The sequence below is a fragment of the Strix aluco genome, chromosome 5 (genome assembly GCF_031877795.1).
Source record: "Strix aluco isolate bStrAlu1 chromosome 5, bStrAlu1.hap1, whole genome shotgun sequence".
Classification (NCBI taxonomy): domain Eukaryota; kingdom Metazoa; phylum Chordata; class Aves; order Strigiformes; family Strigidae; genus Strix; species Strix aluco.
This window is the reverse complement of record NC_133935.1, coordinates 81,896,620-81,916,775: the sequence shown is the minus strand read 5'-3', so window position 1 is coordinate 81,916,775 and position 20,156 is coordinate 81,896,620. Positions and strand designations below refer to the sequence as shown.

Genomic DNA, 20,156 nt, shown 5'->3' with positions numbered 1-20,156 from the left:
AGAAAGGGTAACATGAATACATTAATATCAATATATGACTAAAATCTTTTGCATTCCAGCATATATTTGTTCTTTTATTCATGGATTTATTTACCTGAAGGCTAACATACATAGGGATGTCCCCTGCCAGGCAACCCCGCTGTGGTGGTGGTCTGGCAGGTACATGGTAGACTGACCTGCAGCTGACAGAAACATCAGAAATTCAGGGAGAATGGCTCCTGGTTTGTGTTTATGAGTTTAGGAGCCTTAAATTATGAGTGAGTTTTTGTTTGGTGATCGTCTTTAATCAAAAGTTTTATTTGAAACTTTGGACATTCTGCTTTCCTGATGGTACTGCAAAGGAATTGGTTGCTTCAGGAAAAGGCTGATCACATCCTTCCTCCTCACCTGCAGCAGGGGCTGTTTTCTTTTTGTTTGCCAGTTTAGCTCTTTCCTGATGAACTTTATGGTGAAATGGGTTAATGTAAAGCAAAGGTGTAATACTAACACCGAAATGTTTCCTCATCTCGCCCAAGTTACATCTGTAAATTAGAAATTACAAAAATATAGAAACTGTGTAGTGACAAGGACTGACACCAACCCTTGAACAGAGCCTTAATAATTATTAGGACACTGCTAGAGTGACCTCTTCTTTGTCTCTAATGAGGATTATGAGGTCTTCCAGGGTCCTTTTTTACTCTCTGTGCAGGGTGTTCAGCCAACACTGGACACATACAGAGCCCAAATAATGAGGTAGCTCATCCGTATACACAAAACCATTGACATTTTCAAAGTTTTTTGAAACCTGTCCTAAAGTGAGACACTCGGTGTGGCAGCCTGTGCTGGAGGTTTGGATCTACAGTTAAACACCAAACTGGGAATAAACAAGAGGCAAAATCCACAAATCCAGCCAGGAAAAGAAAAGATTAAAAATATAACAATGGACACCAATTCTGTTTTTAACATCTGTCTCTGTTTCCCTGTTCATATTCATTAGAGCTGGGCAAATTTTCTATAGCTGACCCAAGACCAGAGGATTGTGAGAGTTTATTGCAAACTCCAGCACCAGGCTAGATCCTCTGAAAGATTTGCATCATTTGCATGACTGATACATGAAGTCTCCTTAATGAAATGCTAGATCCGGAAGCTTTTATTTCAGGAAACCCTGGAACCAGATTGCAATCTGTGTCTCCCCATCAGAATTACAGATTCTGTCTTATTTTTCATATGGTCAAGTTGTGTCCTACTGCTCCTCTTCAATCTGGGTTTTGATGGTAATGCATCTTTCTTGTATCAGAAATAGTGTGGCCAGCAGGACTAGGGGAGTGATTGTCCCCCTCTGCTCGGCACTGGTGAGGCCGCACCTCAAATAGTGTGTTCAGTTTTGGACCCCTCACTACAAGAAAGATGTTGAGGTGCTGGACAGTGTCAAAGAAAGAAGGGCAACGAAGCTGGTGAAGGGTCTAGAGCACAAGTCTTATGAGGAGTGGCTGAGGGAATGGTGGTTGTTTAGCCTAGAGAAAAGGAGGCTCAGGGGAGTTGCTTTCTACAACTACCTGAAAGGAGGTTGTAGCGAGGTGGGTGTCGGTCTCTTCTCCCAAGTAACAAGCGATAGGATGAGAGGAAACAGCCTTAAGTTGCGCCAGGGGAGATTTAGATTGGATATTAGGAAAAATGTCTTCACTGAAAGGGTTGTCAAACACTGGAACAGGCTGCCCAGGAAAGGGATTGAGTCACCATCTCTGGAGGTATTTAAAAGACGTGAAGATGTGGCACTTAGGGACATGGTTTAGTGGTGGACTTGGCAGTGTTAGGTTAATGGTTGGACTCGATGATCTTAAAGGTCTTTTCCAACCTAAACGATTCTATGATTCTATGATTCTTAGTGGGGTAGAGTTTGTGGAAGAGGACATTATTGTATGTCCTGGCTGTTTCATTGGGTCAGGACTGAGAGTTTCTGTCTTTCTCTATTTCCTGCAATGAGAAAATGGAAATAATGTTTATTCTGGCCTTCCTCATGTTGATAGTCAATGATATGTACTAAAGGCACATAGCCTCAGGTAAAAGATATAGTAGAAGTGAAAAGTATTCATATTTATGGATGGATGGATTTGGGGTTTTTTTCATTCTAAACTAAATGAATCTTCTCGGCATTGTTTTGAAATTTTTTCCTATATTCCTGGAGCCAGGCAAGGCATATGCTGGGGTGTCCATGTGTGATGTGGACACCCAGCTCAGCTCCTTCTTCAAGTGCTGGTCTTTCCCCATGTTGTTTGGTGAACCAGGGGAAAGCCACTGTTTGGTGGCCGAGCAAGGACCAAGGGATGGAGCCGCACACACCTTGCAGGCGGTCCCAGCACGCATCCATACAGAAGATGCAGCTGCAGCCACTTTGCTGGTTTTTGCCCAGCTCTGAGTCCCTGGACAGGGGTAATGCTACTCTGGATCGCGGTGTGACACTTGAGCTGTTCCCAGGGTTAAATGCTTTTCAAGTAACTGCACTTGGCTACTCCTCCTCTGACTTTTTCTTTGCTAAGAAGCAAGATTGAAATCAGCAGGGGAAAAGGTTCCTTATGTTGTTGTTTGGGACAGTGTGTCCAGCTCCATGAGCCAGTGCCAGCTGCAAGACAGGAGCAGTCCTCTTCCACTATGAGACATCCCTATACCCTCTCTTTCTGGTCAGAAAATTTTGTCTTAAATTTCTTGAAGACAAAGACCTAATCCTGCTCTTACTGCCTGCAGTTTCAACTCTGCCTCCTGTGCACTGCTCAAAATTGCCATACAAAGTGCAAAGCTGGTGCTGCCAGTAAAAAAAATAATAAATTATCCCAAGACTGGAACAAAGAACTTTCAGCAGCACTTTGTGAGTGCCCAGGTCTGTTCAGAGTAGGATGCCAAATCCTGTCTCAGCAGGGTAGAGAGAGTTGGGATCAAGACCAGCTTTAGACAAAGAGGCTACATCTCCACCATGAGTTTAAAGCTCAGATGCTCTCCCACAGCTGCCCTTGCAGGTTTGCTCCTGGAAGAGCATTGACTTATGTCAGTCCTTGGGCACCATACCGGGAGCAGCATTCCCAACGACATTACAGTTGAGTTAACCCTATTTTGGAGGATAAAAGCCATATGGACGTAAGCTCCATATGGAAAGTAGCCATGGCCTTGGGTGCTAAGTTGCAGAGTATCCCTGGGAGGTGAACCCCAGCCATAACTCTTTCCCCCACCAGGGAGACTCTATAGGTGACTGCAAACATGTAATACAAATCCCATATACCATTACACAAAGTTACGATACGAATAAATAGGAGCACAGATCCCTCAACTCTCTGCATGTACCTGGGATGCTGTTGACAATCTGAATAAGCAAGTGGCTGCAAACTTACCAGCTGTTCCTCCTGAGTCCTTGGATTAAGCTCTGGTTTGCGATACATCATTTAAGAGGTTGCAAATATTTTCCGTGTGTTGAAATAAAATTATAAACAGATTTAGCCTGGGTACAGTAGATCCACTGGACTAAATTTGACTAAGAAAAGCTTTTGATTAAAGAATGAAGCTTAAGGGGGATAGGGATTGAGCTGGCATGGAGGGAAATTTTGTCATTTTAATGAAAAAATTTTTGTGGAAGTATACTCTCTGCAAACATTGAAGGAGAGAGTCATTGTGCAGGAAAGCACGTGATGTAAATCAGTGTCTGCTAAAGCAGTCCATCTCTTGAATATAACAAAAGTAACTGTATGAAATTGCAAAACAGCACGCACTGCATTTTCATGGGGAAATGTGCTGTATTTAGTTATACTAATTACTGCGTGGGCTCAATTTTCAGTGCAATCAATCCACGGGAAACAAAAGGGCTGCAGGGGAAATATAAAAAGACAGTCAGCTAATAAGAGCCAGATTCATTAAAACTGTGTCTGCATTCAGTGAACAGCAAGGCAGAGGTGTGTCCATTCTCCCTCGGCAAGGCGCGCAAGGGGTTGGGCAAAGGGTGTAGGGCTGAGAGGAGCTTGAAGCAACACCCTGTGTATATATACATATGTATATATACATATATATATGAGAAATACAACTCCTATTGTAAGAAACTAGGAAAGAAGGGTTTTTAATTCAAGTTTTTCTGTGCAATGTTCAGGGTGTCATCTCAGCACAGGTTGTTGTGCGATGCAACTTCTGCCCGTGCAGCCTCAGCCTGCCGTGCCTCCTTCCCCGCTGTGCCAGGAGTCACAGGCTCTCCAATTCAGTACAGTACCAGGGGCTTACCCCTGCCCTGCTGTCAGCCCAGCACTGCTGCTCCAGCCTCTCTCAGTTAGCAGCAAGCAGCAAGCCCCAGGGCTGCTGGCACGGCCAGGGGTCTCTTGGGTGGACTTCAGACCCTGGGTGAACTTCACCTTTACTGCAGAGTTTGAGTTTGATGCCAATATTTTAGAAAGCTATTTGGTTTGTTTGCCTAGCACTTAATAGGAGGATTATCTGGTTTATTTTTTTTCTTCCAAGGTTGTTTTTCAATTTCGAAGTTGAATGTGTTCGTCTTTAGCAGTAGCCTTCTCTCCCATTCTGGCTCCAAACTTCCCTAGGAAGTGACTTCATGGCATTATTCAAGCAGATTATTGCTTGGAGTGGCTGAATTACCTAGTGTTCATATAATGGCAAGCTCCCAGACCATATGTATTTAATGACTGTAATAATTTATTATTTTCCCTTTATTAGGTTTGTTTTTAAAGAAAGTTTTACTGTGCTATTTATGATATGCTAAGTGGTGCAACTTGCTGAAAAAACATATCGCATACATTTTATTTTTTAATAGGTTTTGCTTGTTAAAATTGAAATCTTTTATTTACCCTAGTAGGGCAGTTTTTTGCTGACAGTTTTATTATTTCAATTACTCAGACATTTCTTTCCTTTTTTGTTTCCCCAGATACTCCTCCAGGGGGTTTTAATGTGTCCATTCTTTATTTAAGATTGGGTTCAGAACATGTTATTTCTAGCAGGGCAGAGGAAAAGCGTACTATAGCAGGCATTAAATAGTGGGATGTCAAGGTTTTACTTTCTTTCCTCTTTGAGTTGTGGAATCCTTTCCCCATCTGTGTCATCTGGTGATTAATTGCACTGATAATCTGCTCTCCCTCATCAATAACTGTCTGCTACCAGTGTTGGGCAGAGGCCGTGCTCTTCCTAAAGAGTTTGTGGCTGCTGATAAATGAATGTGCATGTATGAGTAAAGGGGGGGACCTCTGAGAGCATTTAAAATTGCCAGAGACAGAGTCGTTTAATAAACTAACACTCTATGGGTACTGGCAGCTACTACTGTATGCATTTCACTCACTGGTGGGAAAAGGAGAGTGGCACCATTCCTCCAGGGAAAAACCTCAGCCTTGCTTGGGGGAGTGAAAAGTGAATCCCAAGGGATCCTACTAGTAGGGAGCCTTACAATCTCAGTGGGCCAGCACAGCAGGAAGGGCAGACTGAATTTGCCTATGCAGAGTTCCCTAGGGTGGGACAGTGTGGAAACTGGTGTCTGCTTCCCTGGCCCTTGCTGGGGGATTGTTGTGATTTCCCTTTGCAAGTTTTAGGGAGTCTTTGACCACTCTCTGATGTGTGATGGATTTTACTTTTCATTATAGCATGACCAGTCGTTGGACTATGAGAAAACCAAAACAAATGCTTGTTGGGACAGTGGGAGAGCCCCCAGAGCTCCAGATGGGCGTGTGTTTGGACTGCCTGTGGCCAGGGCATGACCTTCACCATCCTTTAGTGAGGTAGAAAGCACATTGCAAAGCATGTCCTCACACTTCTGCGTCCCGTCATGTTTTCCAGAGTGTCTGGGGGAGAGCTTTTCGACCGCATTGTTGAGAAAGGTTTCTACACTGAGAAGGACGCCAGCACTCTCATCCGGCAGGTCCTGGATGCCGTCTACTACCTGCACCGAATGGGCATCGTGCACAGGGACCTCAAGGTACAACCACGGTGTGACTCAGTCCTCTGGGCAGTGTTAATGAAGGTTGCATAATTATGTGAGTCTAACACATGTAAATCCAGCCTCCACTGGGACTGGCTGTTTCATAAGAGGGATGCTCTGAAGGCTTCATAACCTTCCATCATAATTGGTTTTAATGAGGACAATCAACACTGTTACAATGGGAGTTTTGCACATATGATGTGGGGAAAAAGTCATTCATTAAGACCCGAAATGTTACATTAAGGCAGGAAACTCATCTCAACTGGGATGTGTTTACTGCTGTGAAGTATCTTGCAAATTTGCTGTGCTAAATTTACTTTTACTTAATAATAATTAATAACAATAAATAGTGTAGGAAAGTTGAATGTTTTCCTATCGCGTAATTTGGACCAGTGTTTTTGCAGCCACTGTTAACAGCAAGGACTCTTCTAAGGAACATTGTGTGCCAATGTGAGTTTTAGATAATTTTGATTTCAGCTGTACTGTGTTATCACATCAAAAACTCTCAGCTTTTCTGGTAAAAAAAAACCAAACCCAACATTATTTCTGTATTGTCTCCTTCCAATATCTTAAACTGTCAGTAAGATAAGCAGAAAGGCTTGGATTTCATAACACACAGCTAATCCTCCCCATCTTTAGTATCTTAAATAACAAATTAGCAGAAGACAGTAGAAAAAGATATAAATGTCAAAAGAAAACTGTGGGTTCAGTTCCTGAGTTCTATCAAAGTTTACTGCCAGAAATAAAGAATTCAGTGAATGAAATAACACTTCTGTTTTTGAAGGCATGCTCCAAACAGGAGTTTCCTTGGATGTTGATGTTGTGGCTTTGAACTGTACCCATGTAAAGAGAGGGGAATTTGGCTAAACAGGTCATATTGTGTGTAAAGACTTAATGAACATTAGTGGAGTCAAGAGCCACAAGGAAGTTTTCTTGGGTTTTCTGTAAGGAGGCACTTCCATCTCCTACAACCTTCATGTATCCTCTCAGTTCCCTATGTTCTTACGCTAAAGTACATAGAAATATTCTCATATTTATTAAGAGTTCCACCACATTTCAATATGGAAGCATCATTTAGTATTTTAACATGGCCAGCTTTCTCCCAAGTTCAGTTCGTAGGAAATAACTTCAGGCTTCTTTCTGCCACCAGTGTTTTTGGAGGGAGGTCCAAGTCCTCTTAATTCAGATACTCCATTGTACAAGCTCTTAATATTCATTCCTGTCTTCATAATTTAAAGAAAGGCTGTAGCTCTCACTTTAAAACAGATTAATCTTATTTAAAATTCCTATAATAAAATATGAGATCTGGTAAATGGGAAGTGGATTCATCTACAAATTACTTCCAGACTTTATGTAAGGACATGCTGAATTTAGGTCAAAACAACATTCCCAGTTGTATTTTGGGGCAAAGACTAGCTCTTTTTCTCTTTCTTACTTTTGTTTCCAAGTCTTTGTCAGTACCATATCAGTTGTTAAAATGACTCATAAAATATGGTATATGAGGAACACCTGCTGTGAATTTCTGTTAGCACAAACATACCATGATGGCAAAAATAGGGATATAATAAGGCTTTTTATGATCTCAAAATATCAAGATAAGTGTAAGTTTCAAATTGTGATCCCCAAAATGAAACTCTGGGAAAGAATCCATTGTATAAAAATAAACCCCATGAAACATCTATAACAATTATTTATTGTAATTATGTGTTATTCAGATACCAAAATAGTACTTGCTGTAGTTAGGAAAAGCAGATCTGGGCTCCAAGTCTCTAATCTAAGTAACTCAGCAGCAGATAACAAGAGATGGCAGCAGATGAAGTCCAGGATGTACAAAAAGACTGAAGGGCTCAAGCAGCTTTGCTTCATACTGAACCACCTTGTTACCACTTTTAAAATTAACCAGCTTGAAGAACCAGACTTCTTTGAAAGGAGTTTTAAACAAGATTAAGTTTTAAATGGGTGGGTTTCTTGGGCTTACTAAATATGAGTAAGTGGGAGCCTGAGGTGAATTAGCAGAAATCGTTAGGAAATAATTGTTTTCCCTTGATACTAACTCTACCAACCCCTCAGCAGAGCAGAAGTGCTCTAGTAACAATCAGGAGTAACTCCAACCAAGAGCAGACCATGGCATAAAACTAACTCACGTGGTGCCTGAAAACAGTGTCAGCATTATAATAGCCAGTTAAAGCACTGGACTTATGAGGTATCATAAGAAACATAAATGGTACAATTTCATAATTATTTTTACAAATAGAATAATTTCCCTTTCTGCCTCAGTCCCAGCTGGCTCACAGCTGTGGATGCAGCTTGTAGATCTTCTCATGGCCATTGTTTCCCATGGATAAAGCCATCCCTATGTGGCCTCACACTGGGGCCAGGGAGCCAGAAGGTGCTTTAACCTCCACTTGAGGCTAAATGTGAACCTCAGAGAGGGGTGGAGGCAACGTCACTCCCCTGTGTTTCTTCATCCCAGCTTTCCCCAGAAGTTACAGGATGGAGGAGGGAAGATAGATACTGGTGCTGCTGCAGGGAAATTGCTCCTCCTTACAAATCCAGGCTTGGATGTGTCCCAAGGAGTTTGATGATGTTGTGTGGCTGCAGCTACTTCTCGCCATTTCCTGGAGCACACAGTGGGCTGACAAACAAAATGTGTTGCATGCGGGTGGACGTTTGTACCAGCTTCTGGGCAAGAAGTCTACACCAGGGTTATGCTGAAATATTGGGTATCCATCACCTTTATAGATGAAGACCCCAAGGTCTGGGTGGTGCAATGGCACCCCGTTACTCCCAGGCTATGACAGTGCTAGCAGATGCTGGACCTTTTTGCTAGCTCAGACATTAAGTAGGGGAAGAAGTGTGCCTAGCTAGAGCTTTGCTGTGTAGCAGTAGCACATTCAAAACATATGGATGGAGGACTATGCTGTAGCATACGCTGTAGCAACCTGTCTGATGTCGGTATAAAGTCACAGGGCTTTGTGGAGTGACTCTTGTTTTCTCTCAGCATAAAGAAGTTGCTGTGCTTAGTGATGTAGCATTTTTCCCTAATCAGCTCTAGCTAAAACATCCTTGCTGCAACTCTGTTAACCTTAAAGCCATTTCCTCTCTCATAACAGTTTATTTCCAGTGGAGAAGATATAAAAATTCTCTCATACCAACCATTTTTCTTTTTCTTTTTTTAAACGCTGTATAAAAATTTTTCATTACATTAACTGGATTTACCATATTTACCTGCCTTCAAGTGAATCCTTCTGTTTTATCACTCTGAAGTGATGATATGTCAGACACATCTCACAAGTAAGGGATGAGCCTTAGTTCTTATTTGTGTTACCAAAGGAGAAGTTTGTTATCCTAGGAAAGTTACTCAAAGGTCAAGGTGTCAGCTTCTTCCATTAGTTGCCATACAGGAGTCTGGAGTTGTTCTCCATATAGGTTGTAAGAGCAACTCTTTAGGATTTAGGGGGACAAAACTATATTAGTGTATGATGTAACTAAGGACTATATTAAATCAATTCATCAACCAACAGACGTTGTTACTGGACTTACATATTCAAAACCCACTTTGTTTGTTCTCCTTTCTAGCCTGAGAACCTGCTTTACTACAGCCAGGATGAAGAGTCAAAAATCATGATCAGTGACTTTGGATTGTCAAAGATGGAGGGTAAAGGAGATGTGATGTCCACAGCCTGCGGAACTCCTGGCTATGTTGGTAAGAGGTTTTCTCATACTGTTCATCCACTCTATCCCGGCTGCAATACAGACATATAGTGAAAAGGGGGTAATACTAGTTTTGCAGTGCCACTGGAGATTTTACAGATGTTCATTAGAAATAGAGATTTCAGAACTTGCTGGTGCTCTGCCTTGTGTGCTCTTCTCCTTTGGGTCCCCATCCTGCAATCCAGCTCAGGGTTTGTGGGATTTACTTTCATGATTTCAATCCTTTGCAAAATGAGTCTTCTCAAAGACACTGCCTGTAGCTAAATTAGGAGCACATGAAGAATAGCCTCAAATTCTGCAAGCACCTATAAAACCAAGAAGCTTTACCTAATTTAACATATTATTTTAATCATAAAGGATAACATTTGCCAGATTCCCCTGACAGCAGACAGTAAAATGAAAGAGATACATTTATTCAGACTTATTCAGTCATCCTCTGTTACAACCATGTTAAGTTACTGACTCCCAGATGTCAGTATGCAAAAGCTCTTTAGATCCTCGGGCTTTCCTGGACAGTATCAAATTGTTTCTTATCATTTCTTCTATGCTCTTCTGTCCATTCAGTAGTGATTGTATCAGGCTACTGATCAGCAGTGTGTTTACCAGCATCCTTTTAAAAAAGTTAAAGTAACTGAATGTGAGAATTATATGGCAGGTGATGCCAGGGTCTGTTTGAGCAAACCCTGTTTAAAAGGCTCACTTTGTGCACAAGGCATCCAGCCTGTGCCTCCTACAATACCAAACTAGTCAGCTGAGATGGCAAAATTAATCTCTGGGGTATCCATGAAATCCATTAAACTAAAATGACAGTCTCTTCCCCAGCTATAGATTTGTCTCAAATCTTTCCAACAGGAAAGACTTGATGTTTTTCAGCAGTCAGAGGCTCCTTTTGCTTTGCAGCTGCCACCTCACCTGTTTTCATAGCTCTGATGATACCATGGTACGAGAACTCAAACAAATTATGTGGTGATAACACAGTGATGCAGATTTGTCTCAGCAATACCTTTTTCTGGACATTATCTTCATGCTGCACAGGCACACTCTATCCTGATAATATCAGGAAAAGGAGCAGATTTCTCTGGTTTCCCATTGTGAAGCTATCAACCCATCATTTTTTTTATTTTAAGACATATGAGTCAGGATGCACTGTATACAGCCTGACTAGCTGTCTTGTGTAATCACACCAGACTGGAAATCTTCCAGATCACTAGCAGGAATTGAGCTGAGACAGCAATTTTCATAATTTTTTGCTGTCAGCTCTTCTGTCCTTAATTAACATGTTTTATTTTGTTCTGAAATGGGCACTGACTAGAATAAGTCTGCGAGACACAGGGAGGCTCAGACGATATTTTCTGAAGCGCTAATGAAAATGAGGGAACATGACTCTGCTTGGGCACTGAGTGATCTCATATGGCCTCTCAGCATATCCATTTACATAAGAAAACTTACTATTTTGGAGAAGAAGCTCTTGGAGCATGTGACATGAATTGTAGTGCTTTCAGAGATGTTTGAGAGCTCTCATTACTCATGGTCTGGGCGCTGATAGCTACACAAGTGCTTCCAGGCCTGTTGTTACCTTACTGAACACAGGATTTACTCATCACGGTTCAAGAGGTCATGGCCGCTTATTTCTGAAGTGCTGAAGTTTTTCCCCTCTCTCATAAAGAAAAGCTCTCTAAATATTTGTTCTATTTCTTTTTTGTACAGGAGACAGTTCCTCTTCAGGGCTGCTTTTTTTTTTTTTTTTAATATAATTGGTTGCCCAGACAACATTTTCCAAGCACAGAAAATTTTTGCTGTCAGTCACTGTGGTGATGCCCACAAATGGGCTTCTGTGAGTGTTATACCTGATGACATGGCTTCTGCATACATGGTCTGCAATTTGCCCACATCTGAAAGCTTTCATGCCTTCCAGCGTCACTCCAATTTGCAGCACCTGCCTAATGCCCTCAAATAAATGTAAGAGACCTTCCTCCTAATGGCACAACATCAATATATGTCCTCATCTGGATTGGGACAGACACATGCCACAGGGCTGGCCCATGAAGTGTCCTATCTGTCACCTCTTTTTGGTTTTTTTCTCCATCCATTTTACCTAGGATTGAAGTAACACTCAGGGATCCATCACTTAAAACTCATTTCGTGGTGCTTTTCTTTAAAGATATGTAGAACACCACATTTTCTAAGATTTTATGAGGAATTAATTATTTTTGCCAGTTTAACCACTCTGCTTTTAAATTACTGGAAAAAAACTTAGGCACCTATCACACGTCAAAGGCACCCAGGGCTCTGTTAAGAAGTCATTAGCATCTGCTACTATTTATACTTCATCTCCAGAAATGGACCCAGTCGGATCCCGCTACGCAAAGTGCTGGACAAGCTTCTGACTTGGTAGTAGACCTGGTCTTAACTCATGTCTGGTGCCCAAGTACTTGCAAGCATGCAATCCCCCCTGTCATTTTTATCTAATTTCCCTGATTAGGATATACTTTCAACTCTTTGTGCTTCAGTTTTTAACTCAAATTTTCGTAGTTTCATCTCCAAAAAACAGTGGTACCTGAGACACTAAATTCCTGCTTATATGGTTCAGACATTCACTGAATAAGGGAGGTTGTAATTATAATTAAACTTCTTAATAAATATCAGTTTTCTTTCTGAAAATCAAAGTATTACTTATCAAATTAGAGTATATCTAAAATGTGTATAACCAGTAGTGCATTAGCACATTAGGTTTTAAGGCTCTGCCTTACAGCTGAAATTACTGTCAGCAGTTTCAGAGATATTTTTCGTTCAGGAGTTTTGTCAGAGATTTTGGTCCTATGGTGAAAAGATGACAGTTAGGATAATTTAACCCAATTGGTTGAGCCACTTTTGTTAAGATGCAAATCTTAATGTTTATTGCCTGAAGAGAGAGTCTGATAATGAGAGAGTCTGATAACCTCTTCTAATGAAAAGATCTTCGATTTTCTTATCTGCTTATCATTCTTATCTCTCTCTGCATTTCTTATGGAAGGAGTCTAGGTGATGAGCTGGGACTAGACATCCAACTTTTAGATAGCCCCTTAAACTGGTTAAAATGAGACTGCTTGTGTGGCTCATTTCATTGCAAATTAGGTGTGTGGACTAGCTTGCATGGAACCCACCCCATCGTCTAAACTGGAGAAGTGGTGTTTTCAAAACCCTGAGTGATCTGTGTGATTATGGGCAAGATGTGTATAAGCTATTAGTGATTTATCATTTTAAACATCATAGGTTTGGGCTGCTCAGCTTGAGGCCATTTATAAGAACTTGATTTTGATGAAGGAGGTGTGCAAAACTGCCTGAAAATGAGCCATCCTTGAAGTATGTTAAGTTGGGCACTCACCAGGAGGTGACTCCAGTCACTCAGCAAAAGCCCTCTAAGAAGATTTGGGCTGTTTGGGAATTAGGTCTCACTGACTGACTTTCCATGGGAGCTGGTCTCTCAAAAGCTTTGGTTACTTCTGCAGATGGGACTTAGACTTGCAAGACACTTAGGAGCATTGAAAAGTTTGGAAAAAATGTTAGAAAGCCTGTCTCGGGCACTCTGATCTCCTTTTGCAGAAATGCTGAATTATGAACTGTGTTGGTGGCTGGTTAATATCTTAATCCTTTTGAGATTTAAAATTCTTGCTCTGAGTCCCAACCCAACTTCAGATAAAATTTTCTTGTATTTCCCTGTCGTAGGAATTGGGCTGGGCCCTGGATGTGTGGTTGGTCCCTGTACACCCCACCTCACTCACTGTTTTGATTTTCTGTAGTGCTTTTATGAAAGGTCATTTCACAACTTCCAGCTCTGCCAGAAATCCAGTAGCAATTTCAGATCGTATCAAAGCCATGCATTTATTGTAGCCCTGCGCAACACCAAAGCATTTAAGTAAGCAATTCCATGTTGAATTTTGACTTACTCATTATCCTTTGAGTTGAAGGTCTGAAAATATTCAATAAACCTTTGGAATATTCTTATTAGCAGAAAGCAACTCCAGGAGTTGTTTAGGCAGTAACATGTGTAATAAAGTAAAAATAAAGCATGGGAACCGCTCTCACCAGGGTTTGCTTGTGACATTGTGATTGTTCAGCTCCATTGCCATCTCCTGAATTGGGGTTTGCTTGTGTGTGGTTGTAGCTGCATTAGGTTCCATGACAGCTATCTAAATCTGACTCAGCAACATGAAATAGGGACAACAGGAGCACAGGAAGCCAGCAACACTGCACTGAAACCCTGCTGTCCTTCAGAAACAGCCCCAAACTTCAAAATCTTGGCCAACTAGAACAAGATGAACACTGGAGGACTGTGTGAAAGAGGGAAAGAGGTTGCTTTCATCCCAGGAGTCAGTGGAAGAGGAACTCTGGTCTTGTGATGAAGCTGCTTCATATACCTCTTAACTTGTTTGCACCGTAAGGAAGGCACTTTGTACGGTGGCAGAGGAGCTCACACTGCTCTTGGACTGTCTTTGGCTTCAGGAGAGGGGCTGGGTTGGCCCTTCATGCATCTAACCATCTTCTCAGTAGTGCAGGGATGTTCCTCTCTGTCCGTCTTCTTGAGGTGGTATCTTCAAGAGTCCTCAGCTATGGGACTGGCACCTTCTCCCTTTGGTATCCCTTACAAACTCTGCCTGTTTCTCACCTTCCCTCTCAGATTTCATGGCCACCTCGTACCTGTGCAGCCCATTCATGTTTCCCCTTCTTTACTTGCGGGATGTGCCTACGTGATGGAATCTGGCACTAAAATAGTTACCAGCTGAACTACTAGTCCTGATTGCATCAGGCCAATTTGCTTGGCCAGCTGAGCTGTGTCCCTGCCCAATGTAAGCAGGTCCCTGGTTATTTTAACCTTGTTTAGCTCTTTCTATTCCTCCCACATTTACGGCAGCCTGCTGATTTGTCACTCCTATGGGGATCTTCAAAACCATCACCCTTTGTTCAAATGCCTCTTTCCTTCTGGCATGCAGCTTGTGGGAAGCCATATAAACCACAGAAAATAACATTAGACTGAGTTCTTGTGAGACAGCAGAATCTGCTGGGAGTAGCACCATCATGGGAGTGAAGGAGAATCACTTTTAAGTATGAGGCTGGTATGAAGAACAAGCACCCTCATGACTTGTACAGTTTGTTCAACAGGCTTAAAGTATCAGAGCAATCCCCATCACTTGAGCTCTTTGCAAGAACATGGATTGCTGGTTTTGGCATCCAGCAGCTGCATTTTTAGGGAGCTTATTAGCATAGATATGCTCACTGGGGGTAATGGCACAGTGCTCTGAAAGGTTTCCAAACATTCCTGTTCTGTACCTTTTCTTAAAACCTCCATTTGAAACAAGCCTTTTAATGTTTTCTCTTATTAAAAGCAAAATGTAACTAAAAAAAAAACAACCCCTAACGGTAAAACTGCAGATCATCCGGCCTGGGAAGCACATCTTCATGTACCTACGTGTGGAATGAGGCCCTGGGACCATTACCCAACATTTTGCCTGCCACATGTTGCTGGTTGATTTGGCCCAAAGTACAGTTCCTGGATGTGGAGGAAGGGTCCAGGTTTGCTTCATTGAACTCTCTGTCTCTGGATGACCGTTGTGTAGCATTTGAGCCCACAGTGATTCCCTGGGGAGTGCGATACTGGAAGCCTTTGCTCAACTGGCATTTCCCCAGTGCCAGAAATGGGAGCTTTGCTGTTTTGTCTCCTCAGCCGTCTGTGTTGATCCTTTAATGCTGTCAACTCTTGGATTTTTTTCATTGCGTCTCCTGCTTTTGCCTCTTGGCACTGATCTACTGTCATTTCTGAGAGCTCCTCTGACTTGTTTTTCAGCTCATTAAATATTTCCGTCTTTTCCATATATCAGAGACAGATGATGCTTAGCTGTGTTCTCCTGTTCCTGTTGCATGTCTGGTCTTTGGAACAAAAATCAAAACCAACCATTTGACCTTAAAATAATTACTTAAACCTCCTTCCTTTCTTCATTAAAGTTTACCAAAGGGGTAAATAGCCTCACATTTGCTTTGGGCATCATCCTGTGGTGTTCTTACCTGCTTCACAGCCACCATCCACAGCAGCAACTGTCTGTTATCAGTGCTCTTCACTCATTTAAACCAGAAAGAAATGCTCCAGCACAGCTTTGCTGTTTTAAGAGGGAGAATCTTTACATAGTCCACATCCCCTTGTCTCAGATTTGTTTTCTGTTATGTTAATGTGGCATATCTGTATAACGTCAGGAGCTCAGTAGGATCCATGGTGCTCAGGATCCATTTGCATGATATTTTCTTTGGGGGGTATAAGATGTATAATATTTACCAGTCTTGAAAGTGATGTAAACATAAGCAGACAGTTAAAGGTAGAGGAAATATGTGAATAAAATGATGGGAATTTGGAAGGACTAGGGAGTTGGAAGACATCTAATCACCTAAGGACAGGGGAAAATTAACTCCCTTCTGCATATTTTGTCACAAAATTTAGTCACAAGGGATGAAACAAAAAAGGAAATTGAGTCTCACAAATTCTATCTGATGCGCATTTTGGAAAGATTCTTTTTAGAGGAAAACTTGGAGCCAAATTTTGATGAATCAGAAAAGAAAGAGTCAGATTAAGGGACACAAGAATTGTCTGGGAAGGTTGTTTTGAGCAAATGGAGGAACAACTGTTTCATACAAGAGAAACGTACATTTGCCAGACTGTCCCGGCTTGTCAGGTTATCTGGGAGGTAGTGGCAGGCCAGATAGGATGTCTCCAGTGCTTTATTCTTTCATCCCAAGTTTGTCTTCAAATTCACCCCAGCTGGACTGACTAGCACTGAGCTGACACACAGACCCTGACCTAGCTATTGGGAAAGGAGTTACATTTTGGGAACTAACTGTAGTTGCCTTTTATATTTCCACAGCTCTGTCCCCTATTGTAGTAAGAGCATTTTAAGCTTTATCTTAATAGACTACAGCAGCATGCTTATGTCCTGGAAGGAGTCAGGGGCTTCTCTGAATTGGGATGCAGGTTTCTGCCAAGCACCTAGGGCCAGGTTAGGAGCCATTCATGCTAGGTACAGTGGAAAGAAACCTCCTTTAGCACATAGTGGATAGATGTTGGAGTATTCACACATTACAACAGTGTATTAACAATATATGAACAGAACCACCATTTTAATTTCTTATACACGCAGTGGTCCTAGTTCACTGAATGACTTGAAGACTGGGGTAATATTTACCCTGTGCTGCAGATTGGGGCATATCCCAATCTTCAAGAGTCTTCATAATCTGGCTGTCAGCTGTATTTTTACCCATATTCCCCTGGATTTTCTTCCTTTTTACAATGTGTCCCCCGTGTGACTTGACCCTTTCCATCATTCTGCTGCTTGTGGAAATGCAACCTGGATGCCCTCACCTGCCTCGTGCACTGTCTTCCCTTCAATCCCTTCTATAAGCTCCCATACCCAAGCACACAAAGTCTTGTCTGTTTCTCATTATTGCTTCCTGTTTCCTTCCTTGCTGGCAGCTTTGACCTTAGTTTGTTGACTTGTCTTGCTTAAGAAGATAGCTCTTTGAAGAGTCTTTACCAGTACACCAAAGCATATGTAGCAACTCAATGTGAGGCTCAAGTTTTAACACATTTATGTGCTTCACAATATTTTTGACTGCTCTTAAAGTAACTAACTGCTTTGGTGTTGGTAAGACTCCTAACAGAGGAAGGTGTAACCCCAAAGAAATCTTTTTGCTGGGACTTGCCCCTTCATGATTTTTTTTGCAGCATTTGAACTCGAAAGTACTCAAAGGAAATACTGTACTTTTTAAAACCCAGTGTAGCAAGTCTGCTTTAGGAATGCCACAGTCAGTGATTTCTTGCATTATTGTGGACATTTTGTTTTGAAAAAAGCAAAAGCTTCTTTACATGAAAAAGATTAGAGTCACAGGGTTTTAAAATTTAGGTTCAAGCATTGGCACTGAAAGGTCCCAACAGGGAAAACATAATACTCCAGACTCCCAAACAAAAAAATGCACCTTTTTAACTCTCACTGGTGTAAGATAGGAAAGCAGACCCACAAAGAGTTTCAATAAAAGCCAGGATCTCACTTCTAGCAAAATTCAGACTATGGTGGCTGAAGGTGATAGAGGCAGAAGGCTCAGTTCCTTTGTGCATGTGTCCAATTCCTGCTACTTTTTGTTTCTCTCTCTGCGGTGTCTGTGTTCCCAGGGGCGGAAGGACAGATGACTCCCTCTGACTGACATCCAATAGGCAGCTGTTGGGAGGTGTGGTGACAGCTCTCTTTCCTCTCCTGCAGATGTAATTTACTGCCTCCCTGACATCCTGCACTTTCTGAGTTGCTTCTTGAAATCCCCAGTTTGGCAGCGCAACGGAGCTGCAAGGCTGTCAGGGTGAATGTGCATCTCAGCACTGGTGCAAAGCTTGACCTCATTTTCCTCCAAGTCTCCTAAAGTTCCTCTGACAGGGAGGTGATGGCCCTCTGCCTCTCATGCATTTTTCTGTGCGTGGTTTTGTTTTCTGTCCTTCGAGTCAGAAAATGGGGAATTTGCTTGACTTTAAGAATTGTCCTTCTTTGTGAGAATATGAGCTTCAAAAACATCAGGATATTTGCAAATGCAAGGGCTGTATGTGGAGGGCAACACAAGGTCTCAGGGAGCTTCAAGTTTCAGGGTCCTATCTCTTGACCACATTCAAATGTTTGGTCTTGTAACATGTCCTTGTTTGGCTTTTTATTTTCAGCTCCTGAAGTACTGGCCCAGAAACCTTACAGCAAAGCTGTGGACTGCTGGTCCATTGGGGTCATCGCATACATCCTGTGAGTATCTGTTGAGTTTTCAATCACAGGTAGCTTTGGGACGTGCAACATGGTCTCCCACCATATAGTTTGCCACTTTGTCTCGGCCAAAAAACTTAATCTCTGACATCCAGGATTAACATGAACTCTGGACACCTCCCAGTTACATAAAGGCTGAAATTTGGGCAGAAGTGGTAGGAAATGAACCAGGACTTCAAAAGCCAAAATCCTTGCTCCCACCTGAACTATACTGTGTGCAATAGTATGGGCTTATCCAGGTTGTGACATTAGTTAAGTTATTACATCCTCTGCTCAGATTAGCTTTTGACAAGAAACAAATTTGGCCATACCCACAGAGCACAGCACCGTGTCCACAGGTGTATCCTGAAGGGTCTCCTCTCTCAAGGCGTCACGGTAATGGCTTTTTGTTCCCTGGGAAGGGTGCAGAGGGACATAAGGGGGGAAGAACTTTTCATGTACTGCAGTGAATTATTCTTATCAAAACACAATACAAAGTACTGAGACTTTCACTGAAAATGAGGAATCATTTTCCTTAACACATCTAACCATCAGGTCCCATACGTGAGGGTGATTTGTGCCCTGTCAGTTCTGTCACTCTTCTATCAAGCCATTAAGCCTCTGCATTCTTGGCTGAGATTTGCTTCTCTAATGGGGCTAATTGCTGCTCAGAGGAGTAGGGATTGGTTGCTTGAGAAAGCTGCAGGAACAGGACTTTTGTGCATTCTTCCACTTGGTGGATAGATTTCAGAACTCGTACATTTATGGAGATTTAGTTCCTGTCCTCATTCAGTACTTGCCACCCTTCTTCACAAAGGCTTAATAGGCTAATTTAGATTGGAGAGAACCTCAGGAAGTCCTGTCCTTGGGGTCAGACTAGGTTGCCTAGGGCTTTATCCAGGTGGGTCTTGAAATGTTCTGAAGACAGAGACTGCATAAGTCTGTGAGCAACCTGTCCCACTGCTTGACTGTCCTCATGGGGAAAAGGTTTTTCCTTATATCCAGACTTGTCTTCATGAAAGGGGCAGCCAGTACTCTAGATGTGGGTGCGCCTTCAGTGCTTGAGCCATGGAAGTAGGTAAGCCACCTCCTGCACCAGCAACAACACTTGGAAGGATTGGAGAGATGTCCTGGCCACTGTGGTCACAGGGATATCCTGGTGCCAAGGGTCGTTAGTGCTGTTCAGAGAAGGATGTCCATAACATTTCCAGGCACCATCATCTGAATCCAGCTCTGTATGCACGAGTATATAAAATCACTGCTGATGTTTGGATTGAGAAGAAAATGCAGAACTTGTTGTCTGTGAACCTGTAGGAAGACTCCCTCTAGTTTAGGTGCCTGTCCTGATGGAGTAGTCTGTGCTCAGGGCTCAGGTCTGTGAGTCCATGTGTGTCATTCAAATAACAATTGCACAGGTTGCATCTGCACAACCTAGCAGACTTTGAAGTAGGAGCTATTCATGTGGGTCTTCAAGAGGTCAGGCTTTTGCCATGGGCTACTCAGGGCGACCATGCAGAGCACACCAAGCCTATTCCTTTTGTGAAAGAGAGCACAGAGCTGCTGTGTAGCTGTTGACTGCTGCAGAAACAAATGTCTTTTCATACTGACATTAGCAGTGCTTTCCCCTTTTTTTATTTTTCCCTTTTACACAACTGTCACAGTTATACAAGACTGAAGGAAAAAGCAGCACCAATGAGGGACAGCATTAAAGCATTCCTACT

The 20,156-nt window shown here is 42.2% G+C and overlaps 1 protein-coding gene across 3 annotated transcripts in view; it reads left to right on the top strand.

Moving 5' to 3' along the window:
- The window catches only part of CAMK1D (calcium/calmodulin dependent protein kinase ID), a 230,175-nt gene that overhangs the window by 176,950 nt on the left and 33,069 nt on the right, over positions 1-20,156 (top strand). For all 3 annotated transcript variants that reach the window (XM_074827988.1, XM_074827987.1, XM_074827989.1), the window contains exons 4-6: positions 5,788-5,926; positions 9,509-9,635; positions 18,363-18,438. In XM_074827988.1, the coding sequence (XP_074684089.1) occupies positions 5,788-5,926; positions 9,509-9,635; positions 18,363-18,438 (342 nt within the window). The remainder of the gene's footprint in view (positions 1-5,787; positions 5,927-9,508; positions 9,636-18,362; positions 18,439-20,156) is intronic.